The 13,673-nt window shown below is 35.5% G+C and overlaps 2 protein-coding genes across 2 annotated transcripts; one reads left to right on the top strand and one right to left on the bottom strand.

The window, feature by feature from the left end:
• Positions 1 to 2,214: 2,214 nt before the first annotated feature.
• LOC125859467 (tropinone reductase homolog At5g06060-like) lies at positions 2,215 to 5,337 on the top strand. Its single transcript, XM_049539238.1, has 5 exons — positions 2,215 to 2,374; positions 2,463 to 2,670; positions 3,262 to 3,478; positions 3,569 to 3,675; positions 4,978 to 5,337. The coding sequence occupies exons 1-5, from the start codon at positions 2,286 to 2,288 to the stop codon at positions 5,164 to 5,166; spliced, it is 810 nt and encodes a 269-aa protein (XP_049395195.1). The 5' UTR covers positions 2,215 to 2,285; the 3' UTR covers positions 5,167 to 5,337.
• Positions 5,338 to 8,617: 3,280 nt separating this feature from the next.
• Positions 8,618 to 13,003, bottom strand: LOC125858826 (uncharacterized). Its single transcript, XM_049538619.1, has 6 exons — positions 12,922 to 13,003; positions 11,262 to 12,717; positions 11,000 to 11,031; positions 10,607 to 10,905; positions 9,304 to 10,481; positions 8,618 to 8,915 (listed from the first exon to the last, which is right to left on the bottom strand). Exons 1-6 carry the CDS (start codon positions 13,001 to 13,003, stop codon positions 8,618 to 8,620), a joined length of 3,345 nt encoding a protein of 1,114 aa, XP_049394576.1.
• Between the last annotated feature and the right edge of the window lie 670 nt (positions 13,004 to 13,673).

Here is a 13,673-nt window from a genome sequence, read left to right as displayed (position 1 = left end):
GTTTCGATGAAGAATTACATGTGTATTGTTATTAAGAACTCAAGGGGTGGTGAGTTTAGTATTTAGTTACTATGATAAAGAACGTTCTGGCTATTTTATGTGTATATGTGGGGACTGCATGGTTGATGTTGGGGAAAGGTGTGAATATTTTATATGGAAATATAGGAAAGGTGGTGATACACCACCAAATTGAATGTTGTGTAGGCTTACTACTCACTCCACGTTGGTATGTGGATGTAATTCGAGGAGAAGTAATTGAACAATGCCCTTGATATGATAAATTATGGGCTCGCTGTCGGGCTACCATTTTTGTGAGGTTAAGTTGCCAAATGTGTTGATTAACTACTAATACTAGTTTTACTTATTTCATTGTAGATTAATAATTTGAAAGGAATGAGGTTAATTCCTTGTAATATCTTAGTTATACAATAAGGTATGTAAGGCTATTCGATTCCATTTTCTTTGGCATGAATTATGATACTTGCGATTAATATCAATGAAGTGAATTTCCTAAGTTCTATTCCTAGTAAAGGAAATATAGTGGCAGTGTATGATCTCCAAATAACTAACAATAATTTCCCTCTCTCCTTAGTGTGTAGAATTACTTCATTAAATGTTCATTATCCTACAGTTGTATAATTGTCCTCCTATGTGCTAATATAGAAATGGTATTCGCAACAGCAAGCTTGGTATTATCCTCTTAGTCAATTGAAGTCAATTGTGCCATTTAAGCTCACAAGTAATGCATTGATGTTACATAGATCCTTATGTCACTGTTACTTCCTTGAAGTATTATTTTCATGTCTTCTACTACTGGTCCGTAGTTCCAAATATAAAAAAAGATTATGACCACCAAAACAACAATCTCAAAGATTAAAGAATCTAAGTGAAGCAATATGTATAACTATGGATGGCAGCCCAAGGGAAAATGCCTAGCATGGGTCGATCCCAATTGGTATAGAAGGGTGGCAGATCAGGGGCGAAAGCCTAGCATGGGCTGATCCCAATTTGTGTAATTATGAGGACAATATCACAGGGGTTAAAATGCCTAGCATGGGTTATCCTCTTCTACCACTGATCAGCTGGTCATTCGTATCACATGCCTTATAAGGATCATAACTCACATAAAAGTAAAGAAATGAATGCAACATACATAATCCCACAAAAGTAACAAAGGTGGTCATATTCTGATCTATGCACTTACATATGGATATTTGATGTCATTTGAGCCTTGCTTTACATATGTTATTGCCTTACATATTCAATATATTTTCCGTACTGACGTCCCTTATGGGGACGCTGCATTTCATGCTGCAAGCACAGGTATTCAGCTGCTATTGGTGAAGCTCCAGGTTGATTCGGGGCTTACCGAGTCTTTGGCTCCTATTTTGTTGTTGTATGATAGTTAAGGGTAAGGCGGGGCCTTGTCCCGCCCTAAACTAAAGTTTTCTATCTTTTAGAGGCTTTGTAGACTAATGTATATAGTTCAGTTGTGTCTTGTCTCATAACAAGTTGTGGCCTCAACGGCCAAGTCTTGTATATAAGTTTTGGATCTACTTATGTTCGCACCGCTGCATCCTATGTGAACTTGTCACATCTTTAAGATTGTCATAGTTATATGCATAGTAAGCACATATTATATGTTGGTTCTCACGGGCCTTTAGGGCATCGGGTGTCTGTCTGTCTTAATGGGGTTTGAGGCGTGACAGTATCAATATTGTATAAATAGTTATGTAATATATCGATATTGTATAAATGATGTATAAATATGTATCAATATTATATAAATTATATATATACGTATATCGATATTGAATAAACATGTATGTATTGTATCAACATTGTATAAATAGTACATAATTGGGTATCGATATTACATAAATAATTTTATAACATATTGATTTCGATATTTATTTGACTATCATGTATTTTCACCTTAATAATTAAAATAATAATAATAAAACTACATAAATATTCATTTTTTCCACTAAAGAAGTGAAACAATTAGAAAAAGAAAAAAAATTAAAATAAGCAACAAAAAAACATGAACAACAATTTAATTTTTTTTAAATAGCACAAAAAAAAATATGAGATAGAAAATGACCAAATGGCCAAACTAACATTGCCGGTATTTTACCAAATAGCCGAGCCGGAATATTTGGTACAAACAAATTTGGCCATTTTTAGTATAAAAAACAAAGGTGGACATTTTGCCTAATTTCCCCTATTACTATTCATTCATTTCCTCAACTATTCTTTTGAAGTTAAAAATTTCTAGTATTTCAATGGCGAAGGCTGCAGGCAGTGGGAGCAGTTCCAGATGGTCTCTTTCAGGATTTACCGCTCTCGTTACGGGTGGCACACGTGGAATTGGGTAATCCCAACTCCAATACCTTAATTTCTTTTCAAATAATTTCTAGTACATGTTTCTGGGTTTCAATTTGGATGAGTATTCTTTTTAGGCATGCGGTTGTGGAGGAATTAGCGGAACTGGGTGCTACAGTCTACACTTGTTCACGGAATGAAGCACAGCTCAACGAACGCTTGCAAGAGTGGGCTGTTAAAGGCCTTCAAGTCAAAGGTTCTGTTTGCGATGCATCTTCTAGGGAACAGAGAGTTCAACTCATGGAAAACGTCTCAGCGGCTTTCGACGGAAAGCTCAACATTCTTGTCAGTTCTCTCATTAATCCCTTTTTGATGAATTGTTTCACTAATGGTCTCTATATGCAAAATAATCAATTACATAGTATTGTAGAGTTGTGCGGGCTGTGGTAGTGAGATTTGATTTGAGGACTTCCCAATTGATACCATATTGGGGTGTGTTGACAATTTTATCTAAAAGCTCAAACTATTAAAAACATCACATTTTTATTATTTAATTGTATTCTCGACATATGTTAGAGCTTAGTATTTGCGGAGCTCGTTTGTTCCGGCTATGATTAATATCTGATTTAATGGTGAAAGAATAGGAAATATTGTTAGAAAGAGCTTACGTAGCATTAAGATTCTTTTGATTCTTAGGTTATTTCTCAGGCTTACATGTGATTGTTAAGGTTCTAATTTAGAATGGTGGTGTTACATGTGCTTTCACCGGATTTTTATAACTAGTTATTGGTGCCAGAAAAAGTCCTAAAAGAAATTGTTGCATTCTCAATCTGAATTTGGTGCTCTTGGACGTGTATGCTTTCTGTTTTTAGATGTCCTCATTTTCAAACAGTGTACAGTTTTTGAACCACATTATTGCTTTGTCTCTGGCCATAGATAAACAATGTGGGGACTAACGTTAGGAAGCCCACCACCGATTACACTGCTGAAGAATATGCCCGTCTGTTTTCTACCAACTTGGAATCTGCATACCATCTGTGTCAACTTGCTCACCCTCTTTTGAAAGCATCTGGAAATGGATCGGTTGTCTTTATCTCTTCTGTTGGTGGTCTGGTGCACCTGTCCACTGGTTCTATTTATGGAGCAACGAAAGGTTAGTTGTACTCATCCAATCACTCTTTTGAGTCCTTGAACAATTGAAGATAGAGTGCTGAGACTTTTCTTTTTTTTTTACTAACTTCAGGGGCAATAAATCAGCTCACGCGAAATTTGGCTTGTGAATGGGCAAAAGATAACATTCGGGTTAATGGTGTTGCCCCATGGTATATAAAGACGTCTTTGGTAGAACATGTAATATTCTTGACCTTGCTTATGAATTTAATTTCTTGAATCTCTATGCCCAAGTAATTGCAGATTGGAGATATAGATATTGAAAGCTTACGTGAGGCAAAACATTTCTTTGATTTCGCTGAGGTCTGAGCAGAGAATGTAGTTCAGACTGCATCATATTCTCACAAAATGGCCTTTTAAGAGATCTTAATGCTGACAATAAAGAAACTAAATATACAGCATGCCACACATTGAGCACATAGTGAACTATTCCTTTGCCTTTTACTAAGACTATGCATACCTGTTACACAAAGTAGCATAGGCCAAATTGAAGAACAGCCGTTGCACAAGTACATGGCTTAGCCATCATCCAACTTACAGATTCCAACAATTATATGTATTGTAAAATGTGTCTTGTATTTTTTATCGCTACTTTTGGATCACAAATGGTAATAACTTTCTATCATGAACTTTATGATAACTAACTAATTTCATTATGTACATCGGCTGTAGGATTATTTTTTCTTAGGTGTAACTATCCATGTTCTGGACCCACTGCCCAGTTAATTTGGATTTGTGCCACGTAAGCCCATTAAAAGGGGGAAGAGCTCCCTACCAGGGATTTTTTCTTTCCGGGACTAGAATCTGAGACCTCTAGTTAAGGGTACTTCTGTTCTGTTGCATTTAAGGAATGTATTGGATGTGACTAAATAACAAGTGTCAAATTGCTAAAGCACTTGGATTCTTGTTTCTATAAAAATGTCATGATTTCTAGTGTTCATTTGGAAAAGGAATCGCACATGGCGAAACAGGTTTTGTGCTTTTCTATGCCGTAGATCTATTCTTCAACCATTTTCATGTGTAGTCGTACTTTTTTCTTTCTGCAAATAAAGTTTATTTAATTTCTTGTTCTTATATTGCCAAAGCATATTTGACTCTAATTGAATATTTTTAGTTGTGGCAAGTAACTTTGGAAATGGTTAGCTCTGATTAATATCTTTTTTGCTTTCCCGAAAAGAAAATAAAATCCCCTGAATGTGACAGGAAAATTTTGTTATTTCCTGAGTTCTGTATAGAGAATTATGTTAGGATTGCTATGTTTTTTGAAGACTAGGTATTTTTTTTGTTTATATATATTGACAAAGTATGTTGATGACTCATATCACAAATGGGGTTAATTCTATTTCTTGTGGAGACTGCTTCCGGATTTTATATGTGAATCAATGAGAGTACTAGCCCTTGATGTATTCTATGTTAATATAATCTTTTCACTTAACCACATATTCTCCAAATTTTGCTGAATTTTATGGTTTTCTTTTGCAGTTGCTCGAAAATAAAACATTTTTGGATGGAGTAATATCTAGAACTCCGCTTAGACGTCCTGGAGAATCTCAAGAAGTTTCATCCCTGGTAGCTTATCTATGTTTACCTGGGGCATCTTACATTACGGGGCAAGTTATAGCGGTTGATGGTGGATTCACAGTCAATGGGTTTGAAACGCCAAGCTTCTGATCTTGAGATGGTCCTTGTATCTTTTTTATGTGCAGACACTCATCTTTGTTTCTTAGTGATCAAATTGAGACCGTCATGAATAAAGCTCTATTTTAATATCTTCCTTAATCCCTGTTTATCGGATCATAAGATGACATGCCTTATTTACTGAATATATAATCTAGTTTTCTATCTCTTTTTTTTTGTTCTGAGAAGAGCATTTTCTGTAGTTGATTATGTTGGGCATCATATTAAGTTTTATTTTTTTTCATCTTTGCACGTTCCTTGCAATTACTTTTGTTGAAGTGCCATTCTGTATTTTATTTGAACTGTTGGGCGGGAAACATTTGATTATTTACACATGTTTATAAAGACCTCCCAACTCATTCATCGTGTTTTTTTCCCCTCCGCTTAGTTTATGTTATCTCCGGGTACATGAGTAGATGTGGAAGGTAGTATTTATTTGGAGATATAGTCAAGGTGCATACAAAATGATTTATGTACCATCCTAAATAAAAAAGAAGATAGAGCTGGTTAATTTTGACTTCACATTTAATGACCAGCACAGTTAGCATCATTTGTCAGAACTGCATTGCTTCTCACAGTTCTCTACATCTCCTCTCTATTCAGTAAGCTTGAAATATGGTGGAAACCCTATTATCCTATAGCATTTGTCAACTGAGTTATTAAGAAAATTTGGACTTGATATGTACTGATATGAAGCCAAGAAAATATTTATGATTTACACTTCGTAGAGGGTTAATCATAAGGTTATTTTTTTAAAACAGAAACACAAGTATTATTTAACCCCATAAGATACTGAACCAACCTATTATCATGCACATATTTCACTATTTTACCCTTACCCCTACAAGTAGAGTTGCAAGAACACTATTTTACCCTTACCTCTACAAGTAGAGTTGCAAGAACCATTGATTTTAGAGTTAATAATCAAAAACATATTTAAAATATCATGTTTTACAAAAAGGGCTATTAGACACAACCTCCACATCCCCTTCCTCGAGAGAGGGATTCATTCACTAATGATATTTCAGGTGATTTGAGGGATGAAGAAAATAAGGATTGCTAGCAGATATTGAGGAAAAAGTTTATAGTTGGTCCCATAATTATTTATTTACAAAAGTCACTTAACCATTTTTTCTAAAACAAAAATTACCAATCTTCGAGTTAGGAGTGTACAAAATCGAACCAAACCGCAAATCGAGTCAAACCGAACAAAAATCCGACTAGTGGTTTGGTTTGACTTGATTTGGTATTGGAAAAAAAACCCGATTATATTTGGGTTGGTTTGGTTTTAACTAAAAAAAACCAACCCGAGACCAAACCAACCCGACATAATATATGTAATTTTAAAATTTTATTTTATACATAAAATTATTTACATTGATATAATTTTAAAATATTTCTTATTTTATTTCATAGTTTTTATCTTTTAATATATTATTTCAAGTTTAAAACTTTGAATTCGGAATGGTCCAATAAAGATTATAGTTCATAGATGTTGATAATTATAATAAAACTTAAATCAAAATCAAATTAATACTAATGCAAAAAGAAAATCAATTCAACACTAAGAATGACAATAATATTGAATATTTGTTCTTTAATTTTACATTGGTTTAGACAATTAAAATACATAATCTAATTTTAATTTTCCTTAAATATTTAGTAATGTAACTAATACTTATGAAACTTATTTTAGCATGATTTAGTACTTTTAAATTATGATCATTTTCATTATGACTTTGCAATATTTATTTTATATGATGATTTCATTATTATTTTTTATTGAATATTTTAGTGTCATCACTCATCTCATATTTTGTGTTATTTTCTTAAGAAGCACCTTAGATAATTGTATTTTGGTTGGATTAAAGAAATATTTGGAGCACAAGTTAATTATATGTTTGTATGCAAACTTTACCAAAAAAATCCAAAAATCCGAGGTTTATTAGTTTGGTTTGATTTATAAATTTTAAAATTCGACACAATGGTTTGGTTTGGTATTTGAAAAACCCGAACCAACCCGAGGTTGAAAACCCGAAAAAATCTGAATTTTATTAGTTTGGTTTGGTTTATAAATTTAAATTTTTTTCACAAATGGTTTGGTTTGATATTTGAAAAACCCGAATCAACCCGGTGATGTCCACCCTTACTTCGAGTATATATATTAACATGAAAAACACTCACCAACATGGGTTATGGTGAGATTGTTTCACCTTTAATCAAAGGTTTCGAATTTGAGCCTCAAGTATGGAGAAAATTATGTTGGAAGTGTCACTTCCAACTAAGTCTTGCAATGCGTGATCCGAATTTATTCAGAATTCCAATGCATGCTCCAAATACCGAATGCGAAACAAAAAAAATGAAAACCACTCTATTGGAAATCCTAACTTTCTGATGAATTTTTGCCTTTTTCTATAAATCTAATAAATAAAATTCAATTAGAAAAGATCCAACCCGACCCCTCGAATCCCAAAATACATGTAAAGAAATTAAATGTCCCTTTTACTGACACTACACAGAGGCGGTCCATGGCGGAGCCAAAGTCATAATTAGTGATTTCATAGAATTTAGTAGCTTTAATTCAATTTTTTTTATTTGCATCAAAAGTGATCAAGAACTCAAAAACTAATGATCATAGCTCCATCATTGCGTACGCGAAGTATATTTCATACACTTGATTGAAACGTGATTCTAACAAGATACTACTAGAAATAAAAGAATTTTTCCACCGAAAATTAGTGAGAAATTTATGTTATATAACATAATTCTTTCACTTATTTTCAACAGAGCTAGATCATTGAGGAAATGCATACATGGTGAAAAATAAATTCTCATTAAAATAAATTCTATTTTTTCGTATGAAAATATTACTATTTTTTTCTTTTTCACTAATTCAATCAAAATATACATGAAAATAGCTATCAAATATTTTCTGAAAACTTTTAAAGAGAAAATATTGAATTTTTAATAGTGAGAAAAAATTGTGAAAAAAAGAGAGAGATGTGCTAGTCAAAGTTTAGGCGTTTTCCATTTATAGCACGTTGTGAATATCCTCCTCATAACACCAATATTAGAAGACAATGAGAGAATACACAGTCGCAACTGATGATTTATTAGTTACTCTCATGCTTCGTATTAGTAGATCATTATATACTAAAAATAGTTATTTCATATTTATTTTTTTATTTTTTTTTAAAAAAATTTTTGGACCAGTGGTCCGTTTATATCATCTCAAAAAAGACATACACAATCTGGCTAATAGCCCAAATTTAAAAAAAGTCGGGTGGCCCAAATTAGAAAATACAAGACATTTCATGTCTTTCCCTAATAGAGTTTCCTAATTAGAGCTCTCCAAAATCTCCCTCTCCTAAGTCCCGCCTCCTCCATGATTCTTGTCCCCTCCTCCTTGTTCTTGCTCGTTTTCTGTCTTTGGGATTAACATTCTTCATTCATGGGAAAGAAGGAGTTTTATCAGCTTGCAAAGGTACTCTCCTGTTGACTTCATTCCCAAATATCGCCACTCCCCACTGCTGCGATGAGAATCCGGTGATGATGTTTGGATTTCAAGAACTTTTTTGTTGGGACTTAACCATGACGCTCCTTCTGTCCTGCTGTATCGAGCTCCAGTGGATGAATCGAATTGAGGTCCCCCTTTTTCCTTGTCCTTATTTGTAATCTGAAATAGCTCAAGGCTAATAGGCTTTGACATAGCTAGATCGTCTCTTAGAAGACAGAACTTCGATCTGTAAATATTGTAGCTATGTGTTTCTGGTTTGTTTTTGCACTAGCTTAGCATGTTGGGTTAATTCTCCTTATTTTAATTCGCAATGATGGAAATTGCTGCTTATCCATGTTAATGATTCGTCTTCCTGTGCTTGGTAGATTGTAGAAACTTTGGACTTGTACATGCTCTGCTTGATCTAGGGCCATGTTTGCCAGGTAGTCTGCTAAATGATTAGCCTCTCGAAATATATGTTTTACCTGAACTTGTTTCCTTACTATGCACTTTTGTATTTCCTCGATTTTTTCAACATACGACCAAGGAATCTTCCACTCTTTTATTAACATGTTTTTAAGTGTTAATGAACTGTTTCCAGTATAATCTTTTGAAAATTTTGTATCTCGCAGTACCGCATTGCTTTCAACACTCCCATAATCTCGGCTTCCATATTTGTTGCCTCTCCTATAGTTTGTGCCTCAGCGTAAATTAAATCCCCCATGTTGTTTCTAATGCTGAATCCATATGAACTCTGTCCAGGATTTCCCCTACAAGCACCATCTGTATTGCATTTCACCCACTCTGGGATTGGCTTCTCCCAATACACTAATCTATAGTACAAAGTTGGTTTATATGCGCTTAGTTTTGTAATCATTTCCTGCCAGTTCTGAAAGCCTTCACATAACTTTGGGTACATCACTTTCAGTAGCATTTGGACAGTGTGTAGACATTGTCCCAGCAACCTCGAATATGACATCTCTTTCCCATGTTTTCGAGCATTTCTCCTCTTCCATAGCTCCCACATAATAATTTGTGGTATTGCCTTAAATATTTGCTTCACCTTGTGTTGTCCTGGCCAGTCCCACCAGATTGTAATAAGTTGTTGCAAATGAACTCCTTCTAAGCTAATACCTGCACATGAAGCAAAGTGCTTCCATAGCTTTTGGGCTATGAGAGCTGTTAGAAAAAGGTGTTGTATAGTTTCCTCCTCGCCCACATTACAACAATGACATTTTGATACCACATTTACTCTCATTCTTTTGAGAACATCATCTGTGGGGATTCTTTGTCTCCAGACCCTCCAAAAAAAGAACGAGATTTTAAGAGGTAGCCCCTTGAGCCATATATTATTCATCCATTCTTTCTCTTCTTTTTTCTTCCGAGTTAACTCAAAAGCTGATTTAATAGTGAACTCTCCTTGAGCATTTCCCATCCACCAAGCTTTATCTTGATCATCCATATTCATGGTGGGACTGATGTTTTCCAGTATACAATCTACCATATCATGGGACAATAGTTGACGGAGTCTTGCTATATTCCATTGCCCATTCAAGATCATCTCTTTAACCTCCATTTCCTCATCTACTCCTTGTGGTTCTATGTAATAAAGAGCACCTTGTTTTGTCCAGTTATCCATCCAAAAGCTGGCAGTACCTTCTTTCTGTTGCCACCATATTTCGTGTTCTACATTCTCCCTAACTCGTACCATATTTCTCCATGCATGTGATGCACCCCTGTTATGAGCCAATATGGGGTGATTTTTTTGCAGTATTTGTTCCACATGAATGTGCTCCACAATGATTTCTGAGTTCTAAAAACCCACCACAGTTTAGCAAAGAGAGCATTTGATGTATCAAAAAGGGATCTAAAGCCTAGACCTCCTTCCTTCTTTGGATAGCACATCTCCGACCATGTAACCCAATGTTTTCCTCTTACTCCAGCATAGTTACCCCAAAAGAACTTAGCAGACATCTGATGAATTTGATCTATAATACCTTTTGGTGGGGACAGTGTTGATAGCATATAAATTGGTAAGGACTGCAGTACATGATTTATCAAAATGTATTTTCCACCAAATGACAAGAATTTGTTTTGCCATGAGAAAATTCTGGCAACAACTTTCTTGAGTAACCCTTCAAAATAGCATTTTTTCTTTCTTCCATAGTAAATAGGACAACCTAGATATGTGAATGGAAAGTTACCAGGCCTAATTCCAGTCAGCTTTCGCAACCTGACTGTTACAATTAAAGGAGTCGTTTCATGCAGGTAGAAAAAGCTCTTATCTTTGTTGACCATTTGTCCCGACACTCTTTCATAGTCCCTCAATACCTTCATCATTTGGATCACTGAATGTTTGTCCCCTGAACCGAACAAGATTGTGTCATCTGCATAGGTTAAATGATTTATTTTAGGGCTCCATTTTGGCATTCCAAATCCTTTAAACGACTCCTGCTCATTAAGTTGATTAAGGCTTCTTAATAACACCTCAGCAGCTATAATGAACAAGGTTGGTGACAGTGGGTCTCATTGTTTTAGTCCTCTAGTTGAGTGGAAGAATCCATGGGACTGTCCATTTATCAATACTGAGTACCAATTAGCAGAAATCAGCCTCCAAACCATATCAATTATCACTTCTGAGAAACCAAACTTTCGTAGAACTTTGGTTAAGAATACCCAAGCCACTCTATCATATTCTTTAGCCATATCCAACTTTACCACTACATTGACCTCTTTATTTCGTAGGTGTATATCCCGTATTATTTCTTGTGCTAATAATACATTTTCTGTTATGCTTCTTCCTTTCACAAATCCTGATTGATTGGGTGAGATAATATTAGGCAGCACTCTAACTATCCTTTCATGCAGCACTCTGGAAATCACCTTGTTTGTAAAATTGCTCAAACTGATAGGCCTTAAGTCTTTGAATTCCTGCACAAACTCCTTTTTGGGGATCAACACAAGATTAGTATGTGTAATGAATTTGGGCAACTCCTGTCCACAAAAGAACGCTTTGACTAATCTTGTCAAGTCCTCTCCTATTATATCCCAACAGTGTTGAAAGAATCTACCAGTGAATCCATCCAGTCCACTCACACTGTCTCCATTCAAGGTAAAGACCACTTTTTTAACTTCCTCAATACTTGGAAGCTTAGTCATCTCCTCGTTCTGCTCATCTGTAACTAACTTTGGGATATTTTGTAGCATGTCATACTCCTGATTGTTGCCCTCTTCTGTGAATTGGTCTTGATAAAACTCAACTGCTGCATCGCCCATTTTAATCTGATCAGAAACTTCAGTCCCTCTAATGTCTGTAATGCGGTCTAGATGTAGCTTCTTTCTTCTCCCTCTTACATAAGAGTGAAAGAACTTTGTATTTCTATCCCCTTCCTTAAACCATTTCATGCCAGCCTTTTGTTTCCAGTACTCCTCTTCCACTACTAGATATTTCCTCAATTCTGCTTCGGCCTTGCTCAATTCACTTCTGTTAAAAGGAGTTGGTTGAAGTTCAAACTGCACTTCTTTTGCCTTGATTATATCCTCCAAAGTGGCTATCTTTTGGAAGATATCACCAAACGTGTTTTTACTCCATTTTGCTAATGCTATCTTAGTGTTCTTCAACTTGTCTTGAAATACTATAAACGGGCTCCCAAGTCTATCCGACTTCCAGTGTTGTTGAACCACCTCCTCAAAGCCTCTATGTTTAGTCCAGAAGTGTAGGAATCTGAAAGGCCTGATATGTGATTCCTCAGTAGTACTACATCGCATTTGTAATGGGGCATGATCTGATCCCTGTCTCACAAGATGATGAACTTCACTAGACGGATACAAGTCTTGGAATTTTTTATTAACTAGGACCCTATCCAATCTCTTGAATATACATTCCTCCTCTACTCTTCCATTCCACCATGTGAACAAACTTCCTGAGAATTTTAGTTCTGACAAACCACAGTTGTTTATACAATGAGCAAAGTCAGCTGCTTCAAATTGAGTAAAAGCTAACCCTCCCAGTTTCTCTTCTTCCCTCAGAATCACATTGAAATCTCCTCCTATAACCCAAGGAATGTCTGAGTCAGCAGCTATGTGTTGTAAATCTTCTCATAGGTCTATTCTTTCCTCATGGCTACATTTAGCATATACTGCAGAAACCAGTACAGAAGTGTTGTACCTAGTTAATTTTATTGTTAGTTGTTGAACCGAGTCTACTACAATCTGTCCTTCATAATCGTCATCCCAAAAAATCCAGATTTTGCCTGCCCTATTAACCAATGCATTTGTGTAAGCCAGTTTCCTCCTATATTGTTCTAGTTCACTTGGATCCCTAAATGGTTCCATGATCGCTATATATTTGTAATGATGCCTTCGTTGTAGATCAATCAGTCGCTCAAAAGACTTTTGAGTGTTAACTGATCTTATATTCCAAAAAATTATTTTGTCAATCATTGATTAATCGCTATACTCCGATCCTTTTTACTCCTTGTTTTTACCTGTAAAGGCATGATAGCTTTACCTTTCTTGAACTCTCGCTTCAAACTATTAACATGCCGAGGTGATAGATCTCCAGCTCTGCTGATTTGTTGAATGTTTTCTTCCATCTCCTCATCCTCATCACGCTCCTGCATGTTGTTAATTTGATCCTCCGAGATCTCCCTCAAGGTTGCAGCTATCTGTACAGACACTAGTTGCAGACCTGAAGGGGTATGCAATCCTTCCTCATCTTTTTCCAGTAAATCTATGTGTATACCCCTTTGGACTTCCTCTATGCCTACCTCAGTACTGTCTGTCTCAGAACTGATTTCAGCCATTTCAGACTTGCTCTTCCCCTCTTTTGCATTTGGTTCCCCCTTTTCCTCATTACCCTTTTTCTGGTGTCCTGATCTGTCCAGTAGTGAGAAAGTATCTTCCACCCATTGCTTAGTCGTGATATCATTGCCCTCTTTGTTTTTTAGTTGCTCTTGTTCCAAAGTTTCTGTCACCTCCTTATTTAATGCCTCAAATTTGTTCG

Source organism: Solanum stenotomum, chromosome 3, assembly GCF_019186545.1.
Source record: "Solanum stenotomum isolate F172 chromosome 3, ASM1918654v1, whole genome shotgun sequence".
Classification (NCBI taxonomy): Eukaryota; Viridiplantae; Streptophyta; class Magnoliopsida; order Solanales; family Solanaceae; genus Solanum; species Solanum stenotomum.
Note: the sequence above shows the minus strand (reverse complement) of the source record. Positions and strands in the feature narration are given on the sequence as shown.